The 14,555-nt window shown below is 43.3% G+C and overlaps 1 protein-coding gene across 2 annotated transcripts in view; it reads right to left on the bottom strand.

Annotated features, from left to right (window-relative positions):
- The window catches only part of JKAMP (JNK1/MAPK8 associated membrane protein), a 30,033-nt gene extending 15,483 nt beyond the window's left edge, over positions 1-14,550 (bottom strand). Inside the window, exons 1-3 of one of the 2 annotated variants that reach the window (XM_030213942.1) lie at positions 14,426-14,528; positions 11,009-11,082; positions 1,990-2,144 (exon numbers count right to left, since the gene is read on the bottom strand). In XM_030213942.1, coding sequence (XP_030069802.1) covers positions 1,990-2,144; positions 11,009-11,082; positions 14,426-14,429 — 233 coding nt within the window. In that variant the 5' untranslated portion in view covers positions 14,430-14,528. Of the gene's footprint in view, positions 1-1,989; positions 2,145-11,008; positions 11,083-14,425 lie in introns of both variants that reach the window. The other variant, XM_030213943.1, reaches the window with a different exon arrangement.
- Between the last annotated feature and the right edge of the window lie 5 nt (positions 14,551-14,555).

Below are 14,555 nucleotides of genomic sequence, written 5' to 3'. Positions count from 1 at the left end.
GGGTCGCTGAGGAATGGTGCAATCTGATAAACTGAAGAGTAGCAAACCACCTGGACTGGATGGTATTCATCCCAGAGTACTGACAGAATTGAAAAATGAACTTTCAGAACTATTGTTAGTAATATGTTATCTTTAAAATCAAACATGTTACTGGAAGACTGGAGGGTGGCTTATGTAATCCTTTTTAAAAAGGATTCCAGAGGCAATACGGGACAGACTGTGAGCCTAACATGAGTGCCGGGCAAAATGGTCCCAGTATGGCAATACTTAGGTTCTACGGGGCCCTTATACAGAGCAGCTGTAAGCTCAACACAGGCTTACCACTCGTTCTTCCGGAACTACTGCCAGCCCAACGCAGCTGCCGGCGGTAGTCCTGCCCCGAGCGTGCGCCATTTCCGGGGAAAAAGAAAACCCCTGGAAATGGCCTGCACGCCAATAACCTGGCAGGAATCGGGAGCCCTTATTGCCACCTCAGTGCGTGGTGGTAAGGGCTCCCTGCCACATGGCCCTTTTTCCCGCAGCTTTGTAAAAGGACCCCTTAGTAAGCAACACATTCAAAAAAGTGCTGGTTTTACAACCTGTGTGCTTATGTGCGAGACTGAACATCAAGAAAGAGCCAATTAAGGAGAAGAGTAAAATAATAAAAAAGGTAAACTTTTGAGGTGGCTTTAAACACCAGAGAGGTAAAGCACAATTGCTGCTTCAATCATTGGTGCAAATTCAAGGTCCAGATAAGCCGTTAGCTGGATGCCTGCCTCAGAGCAGGTGAAAATGCTGATGTCCAACAAACACACCCCCCTGGAAACTGCATGCTGCAGTTCTATACCTGTAAATAGTGGCTTTTTAAAAATCATTATTTACACATTTAAATGCCCACAAGCCTTGTTAAAATGACTTCCCTAATTATGTTCATTTGTAACAGCAGCATGTCAAACTAGTCCATGAGCTTCCAATAATAGACCAGCTTTCTAGCAAATTGCTAACTTTATGAAGCTGAGGTTTCAGCAGTCAGATGTGTTTCTACATCAATATTGGACAAAATCCAGTTGCATGATTTCAGGTAACATAAGAGTAGCCATACTGGGTCAGACCAATGGTCCATCTAGCCCTGTATTCTGCTTCCAACAGTGGCCAAGCCAGGTCACAAGTACCTGGCAGAAACCCAAATCATGGCAACACTCCATACTACAACTCCAGGGCAAGTAGTTGCTTCCCCATGTGTGTCTCAGTAGCAGACTATAGACTTTTCCTCCAGGAACCTATCCAAACCTTTTTTAAACCCAGATTCGCTAACCACTGTTACCATATCCTCCGGCAAAGATTTCCAGAGTGTAGCTATTCATTGAGTGAAAAAATATTTCCTCCTATTTGTTTTAAAAGTATTTCCATGTAACTTCCTTGAATGTCCCCTAGTCTTTGTACTTTTGGAATGAGTAAAAAAATCAATTTACTTCTACTTCTCCACCAAACAGTGGAGATAAACAATATGTCAAATCAACCGTCATTGCTTTCGCTTTGCACCAGTTTAACTTGCAATTTCACTTCCTGATTGTACAACTTTTGTCCTATATTTTCTAGTGGAAGAGGATTATTAGTTATCCTAATATAGATGCTACAGACTTGTTTGGACTCCTGATGCAGGCAGCAGTGCCATGTCGAGTCATGTATCAGAACTGAATAGCATCGTTTGCAAATAAAGACCCTTTAAAGGACTTTGGAGTACACACTGTTCTCCTTTTGTCGATCTGACATACTGATTAACTCCACTGTTTATTTCTTCCTTCCTCTTTTAGTGTGTGGTTCTTCAGGTAACATGAAACCTATCTAATCTAACAGCATACAGTGCAATACCCTAAGATCCTACAAGACACATCATAGCTTAACCATCAACACAGGACATGTATTTTCCTCAAACAAAAGATACAGCTTTATGCTTCCAATAGTCTATATTTAGTCTGTATATATGGAAACCCATTATATTGTACTAACCTTTTTTTTCCTGAATACCACTCAATGAAAAACCAGTGTAATATTAAGGGAAGCATAGCCATAAAGCCAAGATACAGCCAGTCATACAGCTCTGGAGACTCAGTACACGTTTGACAAATTTTAGCTGCATTTGCTCTTTGTCCTCGGGGGCAAACCTAAAAGACAGAAGCATAAATCTTTTATTACAGTACCAAATTTGATAATCTTAGAACAGGAGTACAGACAGAATCAGGACACCGTTCCATGTTCCAGCATAGCAATTGGATGGGACTGGGTCAAAAAAGCCCCGAAGCAAAACAGCCCCAACAAAAAAAACCTAACAAAAAATCCCCCAACATATTAGTCGCTGCCAAAACAGTCTGAGTACAAAATGGCCCCTGACGTGTTAGCCCCCCCCCCCCCCCGACAAAATGGCCCAATCAGGCAATGCAAACTTACCATCCCTATTTTTCATGTATGTGCACGTTTTTGGACAGTGTTTTGGTGCCAACCTGAAATCAGAGAAACCACTCTGCTACCTTGTTCTCTTGATCTGCTTTTTTTTCAGGAAGACTGTTTTCAAAAGCAAAATGTTGTGCATACAAAAGGAGATAAAAACAAATTTTGTGTTGCACAAGGAAAGCAAAAGGCAGGGTGGTGTGACTTGCACTGCCAGCTACATGGAATTCATGTTAGTTAACCTTCCAGCAGTCTCTAGGACAAATCCAGCAAACCAGATCTGAAGCAACAGCCTGGCTTTTTACACGACACGTAAGACCTACAATTATAAACATACCCATATGTGAGACCGTGATCAGAGCTGGAGCTCTGAGCAATCAGTGTTATGGCTTCGGCAGTTCGCCTAAGGGGAATGGGTAGTGCTGCACGTTTTCTGGCTCCAATTTCTGTGTGGCAGCTTAGTGCTTAAACTAATTGTTTTTATCTTGGTAAGTTTTGCATGACATGTTTTCATACCTATGATGATTGCTGACAGTTTTTCTCGCAGTTTACTGGCATGTGCATTCCCCTGAAAAATGTGTGTGGCCAACTAGACGCCTGTGCATTGATTGCCACTAGACAAGAACTCTATTGCACCTTGCGCAGAACAGCAAAAGGGGCGAGCTTAAATCTGTGTGTTGAATTTTTTTTTTTCTGTAGGGAGTAGTCGACTGGGTACCTGAATAATGTCACTCAGAGGAAAGCATCTGCAGGGAAAACCAAGCCTAAAAACACACGTGATGGTTATAGGGTTTTACCATTTTCAGATCCTGAAATGTAATGAACGGTATCATATTTATGTGGTAGAAAGGTAGAAATTCACAGAAGGAGGTTATAAAAGAGACCCATCTTTGTCATGGAAAAATTAATTCTTACCTGATAATTTTCTTTCCATTAGTCCCAATAGATCAATCCAGAGACTTGTTGGTTGTGTCCCACTACCAGCAGGTGGAGATACAGAGAACCTCCGAGGTTTGCTATATGTGGACCTGTGCAGCCAGCTGAACCTCAGTATGAACGATACCAAAGCAGTGGCATGGAAACAATAGAAAACTCTCCTGACATTATCAGACCAATTGCCCAACATACTTCCACCACTTCTATATTTATTTATTTTATTTTTTAATCAAACGAAGGAACATTCAGAACAACGGAACCCGAAAAAAAACCTAACCAACCGCAACAAAACCGCAGACAGTAAACCCAGGGGGGGCCTCTGGATTGATCTGTTGGGACTAATGGAAAGAAAATTATCAGGTAAGAATTAATGTTTCCTGCCATGGAGTCCCACAGATCAATCCAGAGATTTGTGGGATGTACTCAAGCAGTCCTCAAGTAGGGCAGGACACCCCCAACCCGGCAGAAATCACCAACGAGCCAAACACCGCATCTTGACGAGCTGCCACATCCACCCGATAATGATGAGTGAGTGTATGGACCGAAGCCCATGTAGCTGCCCTGCAGACATCTTCCAGAGAAACCAAACGGGACGCTGCATAGGAGGAAGCTTGAGCTTGCATAGAATGAGCACAAACTTGCAAAGGGGCTTGGTTGCTCAATGCCACGTACGCCGAAGAGATGGCCTCCCACAACCAATGGGCTATGGTGTCCTTGGATGCCATATGACCCTTCTTACTGCCTCCAAAAAGGACGAAGAGATGGTCAGAAAGACAAATTTTATTCGTCACCTCCAAATACCCAAGAAGAGCCCATTTCACGTCGAAGCAGCAAAGAGCCTGGAATTGCTCAGGGTAATCTTCCCGGCGGAAGGCTGGCAAATGCAGGGACTGCCCCAAGTGGAAACAAGAAACCACCTTGGGCAAAAACGAAGGAACTGTCCTAATCGATACCCCCGCCTCCGTAAAACGCAGGAAGGGGTCTCTGCAAGAAAGGGCCTGCAACTCTGAAATTCTCCGAGCGGAAGTAATGGCTACTAGGAAAATCGTCTTCAAGATGAGATCCTTAATCGTAATCCCTGATAAGGGTTCGAAAGGAGGACACTGAAGTGCTCTGAGAACTAGATTAAGGTTCCAGGATGACAGAACTGGCACGTGAGGAGGGCGCAAACGATTTACGCCCCTCAAGAAACGAACCACATCCGGGTGGGAGGCGATGGACGCCCCCTGAAGCCGGCCTCTAAAACATGCCAGAGCTGCCACCTGCACCTTAAGAGAACTCAATGAGAATGATTTTTGTACAGCCTCCTGAAGAAACACGAGGATAACCGATACTGAAGCCGAAGCCGCTGACAATCCCGAACTCGCACACCACGAATCGAAGGTACGCCACACCCTAGCATAAGCTATCGAGCCTACAGCATCGTAGCGATAACCGTGTCCGGATACCCTTTTCTTCTCAACCTCGCCCTTTCCATCGTCAGGCTGTAAGAACAGAGGGAGGGATCCTCCATCGTGACTGGCCCCTGCAGCAGGAGACCGTCCTGCGCCGGTAGCAGAAAAGGACGATTGAACAGAAGCCTGATCACATCTGCGTACCAGGGTCATCTGAGCCAATCCAGGGCCACTAGGATCACTCGACCGGGATGACTGGCAAAGCGAGTCAGTAACCTGCCCACCATTGGCAACGGGGGAAAGGCATAGAGCAGGCCCCTGGGCCAAGGTTGAAGAAGGGCATCAATGCCTTCTGAGCCCAGCTTTTGTCCCCTGCTAAAGAAACGGGGAACCTTCGTATTGAATGCGGTGGCCATTAAGTCCATCTCTGGCATCCCCCAATGGGCAGTTATCTGATCGAAGGCCAGAGGGGACAGCGTCCACTCCCCCGGCTCCAACTGGTGGCAACTGAGAAAGTCCGCTTGCACATTCTGTGACCCCCACTATATGAGCCACTGTCAAGAAAGAGAGATGAGTCTCTGCCCAACGGCAGATCAGAGCCACCCCGCGCGCTCGGGGTGCACTCCTGGTGTCTCCCTGACGGTTTAGGTAGGTGACTGCCGTCGCATTGACCGAAAGAACTCGAACAGGGCAACCGCGGAGAAGAGACAAACTCCCAAAGGGCCAAACGAATTGCCATAACTTTGCACTTGCTCACATTAAAAATGTGCCGTTTGGATGCCCCGTCTCCCAGTCTCGTAAGGTCGTTTTTTTCACAATCCTCTTGCGATGTAACAACTCTGAATAACTTTGTGTCATTGGCAAATTTAATTACCTCACTAGTTATTCCCATCTGTAGATCATTTATAAATACTTTAAAAAGCAGCGGTCCCAACACAGACCCCTGCAGAAACCCACTATCTACCCTTCTCCACTGAGAATACTGACCATTTAACCCTACTCTCTTTTTCTATCTTATAACCAGTTTTTAATCCACAATACAACACTATCTCCAATCCCATGACTTTTCAATTTCCTCTGGAGTCTTGCATGAAGTACTCTGTCAAATGCCTTTTGAAAATCCAGATACACAATATCGACTGGCTCAACTTTACCCACATGTTTGTTCACCCCCTTCAAAGAAATGTAGTAGATTGGTAAGGCAAGATTTCCCTTCACTAAATCCATGTTGGCTTTGTCTCATTAATCCATCCTTTTGAATCTGCTCTGTAATTTTGTGCTTTATAAAAGTCTCTACCATTTTGTCCAGCATCGATGTCAGGTTTACCAATCTGTAATTTCCCAGATCACCTCTGGAACCCTTTTTAAAAATCAGTGTTATATTGGCCACCCTCCAATCTTCTGCTACCATGCTTCATCTTAAAGATAAATTACATATTACTAACAATAGTTCTGCAAGTTCATTTTTCAATTCTATCAATACTCTGGGATGTATACCATCCGGCCCTGGCAATTTGCTACTCTTCAATTTATCAAATTGCCCCATTACATCTTCCAGGTTTACAGAGATTTGATTCAGTTTCTCTGACTCATCAGCACTGAATATCATTTCTGGCACTGGTATCTCTCCCGCATCTTCCTCAGTGAAGACCAAAACAAAGAATTCATTTAATCTCTCCGCTATGGCCTTATCTTTCCTGTGTGCCCCTTTTACCCCTCAGTCATCTACCGATTCTTTTGCCGGCTTCTTGCTTTTAATATACCTAAAAAAGTTTTTGCTATGCGTTTTTACCTCCAACAAAATCTTCTTTTCAAAGTCTCTCTGACTTATGAGCGCTTTCCATTTGATTTGCCATTTATGTAGTTTCCTATTATTTTCAGGTAAATCCTTCTTCCATGTTCTGAAGGGTTTTCTTTTAGCTCTAATAGCTTCCTTCATCTCACTTTTCAACCATGCCGGCTGTCGTTTGGTCTTCCTTCCTCCTTTTTAAATACATGAAATATATTTGGCCTGGGCTTCCAGGATGGTATTTTTGAACAGCATCCATGCCTGATGTAAATTTTTGACCTTTGCAGCTGCTCCTCTAAGTTTTTTTTCACCGTTTTCATTTTATCATAGTCTCCTTTTTGAAAGTTAAATGCTAACATATTGGATTTCCTGTGTACACTTACTCCAGAGCTTATATCAAATCTGATCATGTTATGATCACTGTTATCAAGAGGTCCCAGCACCACTACCTCCTGCACCAGATCATGCACTCCACTAAGGACTAGGTCTAGAATTGTTCCTCCTTGTTGGCTCCTGAACCAGCTGCTCCATGAAGCAGTCCTTGATTCCATTAAGGAATTTCACCTCTAGCATGCACTGTTACATTTATACAGTCAATATTGGGGTAATTGAAATCAAAATCAATTAAACCTTTCTACTATTTAGAACCCTGTATTGCAGGTGTGAATTCACGTATATTTATGAAAAAATACGTGGAGACAAAAATGACGTGATAGGAAATGACGTTGGAGTGTGTGTTGTATATATGGGAAAGAAGCCATTCGAAGTTTAAAGACGCCAACAAGAGGCAAGATAGGGGTGAAAGTTTGAAGCTTGAAGATTTAAAATACCAGCCCTTGAAATAGCCCGGTTGTGGCGAAACAGGGTTCTCCTGTTGGGTGTATAAGTATTGGACATCATGGAAAAGAATTGATATTTAGAAGATGCAAGCTAAGTTATATTTTTGAATTGATTCACCGGAATTGTGGCGTGATAAATAGCCTCTACCTTTTTGTATTGTTTAAGGTGTATGCACAAGTATTTTATGAATAAGAAGAGTGGAGTTTTTTTTGTGAAGACTAGTGATTGAAGAAAGGAGTTCTCTTAACTTTGAAAAGTATTGCTTTAAAGAGAATTTTTCCTGTGGTTTCTGAAGTCTTTTTTTCTCCACGTATTTTTTCATAAATATACGTGAATTCACACCTGCAATACAGGGTTCTAAATAGTAGAAAGGTTTAATTGATTTTGGATACATATTCTACTAATCCTTAATATATATTAGTGGTAATTGAAATCACCCATTATCGTGTTCCCCAGTTTGTTAGCCTCCCTAATTTCTAATAAAATTTCTACATCTCTCTCTTCATCCTGGCCAGGTGAACGGTAGTACACTCCTATCACTATCCTTTTCCCCTTTACATGTGGAATTTCAATCCATAGGGATTCCAAGATGTGTTTCATGTCCTGTAGAATTTTTAGTCTATTCAATTCAAGGCCCTCCTTCACATACGATGCTACCCCTCCACCAATTCAATCAACCCTATCACTGCAATATAATTTGTATCCTGGTATGACAGTGTCCCACTGGTTATCCTCCTTCCACCAGGTCTCAGAAATGCCTATTATATCTATTTTTTCATTTACTGTAATGTATTCTAACTCTCCCATTTTATTTCTTAGGCTTCTGGCATTTGCATATAGACATTTCAAATTATGTCTGTTGTTCCTATTTACATCTTGCTCAGCAGTTGACAGTGAAATGTGCAACCTTGAAAATCTGTCTGCTTTTTATTTAAAGACTCCTGGTCTACTATGCTCTTTATTGCAACCTCTCTATCGGGATGCCCTTCTTCCCTGTTTTGGTGATATCTTTGAAAGATACCTTATTCTGAACCATGCACTTTTGAGCAACTGTCAGCCTTCCCCCAGTTTCTAGTTTAAAAGCTGCTCTAACTCCTTTTTAAATACCGATGTTAGCAGCCTGGTCCCACGCTTTCGAAATAGGCTCCACAGAATGTTGACCAGTTCCTAACAAATCTAAAACCCTCCTCCCTGCACCAGTGTACCATCCACGCAATGAGACTCCAGAGTTCTGCCTGTCTCTTGGGCCCTACGTGTGGAGCAGGGAGCATTTCTGAAAATGCTACGCTGGAGGATCTGGATTTCAGCATTCTACCTAGGAGCCTAAATTTGGCTTCTAGAACCTCGTTCCCACATTTTCCTATGCCAGTTCTCTCTCCATGATCTTCCCTGTCACCTACCTCCATGTTCAGTACATCCTCCCATCTCCCTTCCACTATGTCCAGCATGCCCCCCTGATTTCCCATGTTCCTTCATTTCCAGCATTTCCTCCTGATATTCCCTTCCATCTTCCTCTATGTCCACTACATCCTCTCATCTATTTTTCCACTATGTCCAGTGGTGTCTCCCCCTGATCTCCCCTTCCACTTGGCCTCCTCTCCAGCATCTTCTCCTGATGTCCCTTTTCACATGACCTCCTCTCCAACATCTTCCGCTGAATGTCGATCTCTCTTTCAATCCACCTCTCCCTAGCGTCTTACCAATCTCTCCTACCTGCCTCCTCTCCAGCATTTTCCCCCAATCTTTCCCTCCACCCACCTCCCCCTCCAGCGTCTTCCCCAATCTCTCCTTCCACCCTCTATCCCGTTTGGGTAGAGGGTGGGATGAGGGAGGGAAGGTGTTAGCTGCTTGTGTCCCAGATACCAGGGTGGGGTGGAACATGGTGGCAGATGTGAATGGGCAAGTTTTAGGTACCCCTACACTTGAGCACTCTGAGCCCATGTCTTGCTGGCCCTTGTTTCCCTATTCTTTTCCCCCCTAGTGTCCAGCATATCCCCTTGCCCAACCCCAGAAAGTCTGTCATTTTTCTTCTCCTTCTCCCTCCCCTTCCCCATATGTTCCTGCATCACCCCCCTCCCCTCTCTCCTCCCCCATCCAGCATTATCCCTTCTTGCCCCCCCCCCCACTTCTTCACCTCAAAACTGCCCTTTGTCTCCCTATTCCCTTCTTGCTGGTGTCCAGCATATCCCCTCTCCCAACAAAAAAAGGTATGCCATCTTTCTTCTTCCTCCCTTGCCTCACATGTTCCAGCATCCCCCCCCCCTCTCCTTCCATGTGCAGCTTTATCCATTTTTGTCCCCCCTTCAATCCGCTCGCTTCCCTCAAGCCTGTTCTCGTCCCGCAGATGGACCGAGTGCCTTACTGTCCCCTCCCCTGCCCGACGTGTTCCAGGAGTAGTCTCTCTCTCTCTCCTTCCTCTACTTCCCCATTCTGCTTTATCCCTTCTTGCCCCCCCTCCTACATCCGCTCCTGCTCAGTCCAGAAGCAGTTAAGGGCTCCCCCAGGAAATGGCCATGAAGCAAGTGCTCAACTTACCACACGACCATTTCCGGGTTGTTTTTTTTTTAACATCCTTTTACCCAATGCAGTAAAAGGGGGCCTTGGCGCATGGCAAACCTGTGCACTGACACCACAGCTGGGGTCCTTTTACCACAGCTTGGTAAAAGAACCGCACAGAGTTCCATTTGTGTCTCTTCTTTTTAGTGCACACTAAGGGACCTGTTTACTAAGCCGCATTATAGATGCATTAGTGTTTTTAACACGCATTAACTATGTACGCACCTACAATATCCAAATAAGCGCCTACACGGTTTGCATGCATGCTAATTGTAGGTGCATTAAAAATGCTAATGCACCTTAGTAAACAGGACCCTTATGCGCCCTTTTACTAAGCCATGTAGGTGCCTATGCACATCAATTTTTAACTACCGCGTGGCCCGGGCAGTAATTTCATTTTTTATGTGCATCCACTAAGTGCGCCGGAAATTTTCCAGCGTGCGGCGCTAACCGGGCAGTAAATCGGCACAAGATCTTACCATTAGGTCAGCAGGTGGCAGTAAGGTCTCAGGCCCAAAATGGACACGCGTCAATTTTGATTTTGCTGCACGTCCATTTTCAGCACACAAAAAAAAGGGGGGGGGGGACTTTTGCAGACGCGCTGAAAAATGGACCTGCGTGTGTCCAACAGACACATCTACACCACGCTAGCGCTGCTTAGTAAACAGGGAGATTATATTTCTTTCATATTGTTGTGGTGCACCAGCCTCTTTATTTTTTTTCTTTTTTACAGTTTTTAGCCACTCCTGCTTTGCAGTTTCTATAATCTCCAGACACTACCTGATACAATATAAGCTACTGTCAGAGGGTCCTAAACAATCTAATTTATATTGAGTGAAGGTAGCTATTTGTTCATTCATATCCCTGTCAAATATTTTCACAGCAACATAATTACGAATACTGAGGACAAGATGTCTGAAAGTGAAATGCCATAACTTGAAATCTGTCCTGAATAAACAGCTTAGTAAACACACAGATCTCAATTTCCTAAAAATATTTGTTTTCACATCTTAACAATAGCTAACTATATTTAAATTCAATGAAGTTTACAAATTGAAGAGCTCACCCCACATTCTCCATAGATTTCTGTTGTGCCGTTAAGTGCCACTACTGGCTTTCCACAGTAATGTCCAATGCAGGCTGGAGACATATTGGTAGCATGAAAGAAAAGAAAAAGCATTATAATACATCTCACATTATCGAGTCTTCAAAAACCTTTTTTGTGCTTTCTTAAACTGAAGCCTAGGAGATGAGATAAAGAGATGTGCTTAAAAAATATAAAGAAATAATATTTCTTGGGCATCACTGGAATGCACACAGGAAGAAATGCAAATGACATTCTGGAGTAACTGAGTTTATTTCTGGCAGTTTTGACTCTTGTACGTTAGGCCCTCTAAAATTATATAGACAGTTTTACCATTGCAGGGCGGCCCAGTCTTCTGATACCTTTATAGGGTGAAAATAACCCTCTAGTTGAGGTCAGACATGGCTGCACCTGATCATTCCACAGTATCCCAAAACTACATGTAACAATTAGTAAAACATAGAAAATAGAAACTGTGATTCAGTACCGCCTTAAAAGTCAGAGTACAACAGCACCAAAAATCTGCGAACTGCCCCTGTTACTGTTCTTTATGTACTCTGTAAGTTTTGCTTACTGTTACTAATTTTCCCATTTTTTCCTTTTTATTTTAATCACTTTCAGCAGTGCTAATGTTTTGCACCTAATATGCATCAACAACCAAAACTAAGGTGCATTAAGTATAAACCCTCTAATGTTAACTTTTGGAGGTGTTCCCAGCACTTTTGATAAGGCAGCCTTGCCGCTAAAGCAGGACACAAGTCTCTACCACACATTAATGGCACAACAGATCATCCAGAAGGCAATCACCTAGACCTCTCAAAGTGTACGTAACTTCACTGCATTATCTGCCATGTTTGTAGTTAAAGCAGAGGTAGTTAACCTTACATTAACAGGAAGGTGTACTCCTTGCCCATTCTCTAACCCCTAACACAAATTTCCACATTAGCACCCGGATTCTATATAGTGCACCTAGAGATCCACGCCGAAATCGGTGCAGATTCTATAACAATGAGCGCAACTCAATTGGCTTAATAAGCTAATGAACGCTGACAGCACTTAAGCAATAAGCACTAACTGGCACTAATTAGAATTGCTAAGCATATTCTGTAACAATGTGCACCGAACTTCAAATGCGTGCACGCAAAAAGGGGAGTGGTTATGGGCGGGGAAAAGGGCGTTCTGTAGGTGTTACGAAATTTATGCGCCTAGTTATAGAATATGGCCCAGTGCGCCTGAATCTACATGCCGGGATTTATACCATGTTTTCGTTGGTGTAAATGGATGCGCGTAGATTTAGGCGCTGAAATATCTACAAAATGTGTTCTATATACTGGGTCTAAATCTAGGTACCGATTCTAGAATATGCTTAGTCGGCACTGATTTCAGCGCCAATTTTTTTAGGCGTTATATATAGACTCTCCCCTTAGATGTTTAAGACAGAAATTAGCACACATGACAGTGATGATCCTGTTTACTAAGGTGCGCTAGCATTTTTAGCATGTGCTAAAAATTGCCGCGCGCTAACATTAGAGACATCCTCCAGCGTTAGTGTGCGCTAATGTTTTGCGCATACTAAAACGCTAGTGTGCCTACAGCATGGCTTAGTAATCAGGGCCCTTAATGTATGTTAAAATCCACATTAAACACCTAACGTTGTTTTAATAAATAGGCTCAAAATCTTAAAGTTGTCATGGAATTGTCTGTGTAGACTGGAAAATTATTATACTCAAAATCTCTTATTAGTCAAGATAATCTGGTTTTCACTCTTTGGGGAATGTCCACCAAGGAGCAGATCCAGTTAGGGATCCCCCAAACCTAATCATGCAAAATCAGGGAACTGTGTTACGTCCCAATATCAGTCCTGTAGCCCTCACAGCCTAGATATTGGAAGAATAGCAGTCAATTCACTGAATCTGCCTGATAACTATACCTTGAATCCTTCTCACCTCTAAGAAAAACCTGTAAAACCTTTTTGTGGAGTCTAACTAGAAGAGGTTAACATCCAGTATGAGGGAAAGGACTCTATGTTTGATTTTCAAGGTCCTCAGACAGATAAAATGCGCCAGAGTACTTAAAGAATAAGTTAACCCTTTACCCACCTTTGATACCTCTAAAGTCTTCTCAAGGATCACCACTATCTGTACCCTTGTCAAAAGAAATCGTATGATGTGATACCCACCAGTGAGCCTTCTCAGGAGTAGCCCTCACACTCTGGAATTTACTTCCAGAGGGGTACGTGCAACCAACGACCTCTACTTGAAGAAGCAGGTGAAAGCCTGGCTCTTCTCTCACACATTCTGCACCTGGACTAGCTTGCTACACACATTGTAACTTAGATCAGTTCCTCATCTCAAGAACTTGCCTTGAGTTTAGCCAACCATCTAATTATCCCAACTGACTTTGTACCACACATCTTGTTCCCATCCTATATCTACACTTGGTCCCTCAGCTATATGGTAAGCCGCATTGTAGAAAACCTTTAGCATTATATCCATGTTCTCTCCCAATGCTCAAACAACAACGCAGAAAAAAAATGCTGGCCTTAACACTGAAACTTACCGCCAGCTTGGAAGGTTGGGGGGGTAGCGCTGAAGGTTTTGAGGAGAGGATTTCTTCAGAATTAAACTGCCGGTTTTGTGTTGTTTTCGAAGAGGAAGCCAGTGCGGCCTCTAAGCGCTGACTGTGAGGAAGAAATGTGTGCGAGCCTTAGCAAAAGCAAAATTGAAAGCATGCACTTGTGCCCGTTTTCCTGTACTTAGATATGAGCCTTTCAAAAATTTAAGCACAAGCAATTTTTGAAACGCTTATATTTGAGGGTGTAGAAGAACGGCACTGATGTGAGCTTGCGCTTCCAGTTTTGTCTGGGCAGGCACGCAAAAGCTGCGCCTTACCTGAAAACATTTCTGCACATGTACCACACATGTTTCTCCTCCTTCATTTCAGTTTAGTAGCACATTTAAATTCTGAATGCCATTTGCTTTAAGCACTGGAGAGCTAGGTTTCTGCACTATTCGCTTTAGTGCCAGACCTTTGAGCATCAGGGCCCAGGTTTGCGAATCACTCCTAGTAGTAGCTATGTATAGAACTACCTCATGTCCCAATTTGCACAGTAGTACACCTGTGCATCTCAGGTTTCAAAGGGTTTTTATTTTTTTTTTACATTTCTTAGGGCCCGGGCACCTTGTGATTACTGTTGAACAGCACTGTGCGATTAGCAGTATATCAAGTATGTATGAACGAATACATAAATTTAAAAAAAAACCCTGCTATATAAAAGAACAGCAGTCACAGATAACCAGCTTACTCGTACACAGTACCACTTAGACCTCCCGTTCTCCACACGTAACAAACCTAAAACCAGGACCCATTGATTCCATAAACTTAAAGAGAGAAACTCACCCATAGCCCTAAGAAAAAGGCCGATCACAGCTCCACCGAAAGCGAGAAAAACACAGGCATCTCCCACCTCTGGGTACCAGCTCCACAAACTACTTCCGGGTCATCGCAGCGATTCTCATTGGCGGTGACG

Source organism: Microcaecilia unicolor, chromosome 9 (genome assembly GCF_901765095.1).
Source record: "Microcaecilia unicolor chromosome 9, aMicUni1.1, whole genome shotgun sequence".
NCBI lineage: Eukaryota > Metazoa > Chordata > Amphibia > Gymnophiona > Siphonopidae > Microcaecilia > Microcaecilia unicolor.
Note: the sequence above shows the minus strand (reverse complement) of the source record. Positions and strands in the feature narration are given on the sequence as shown.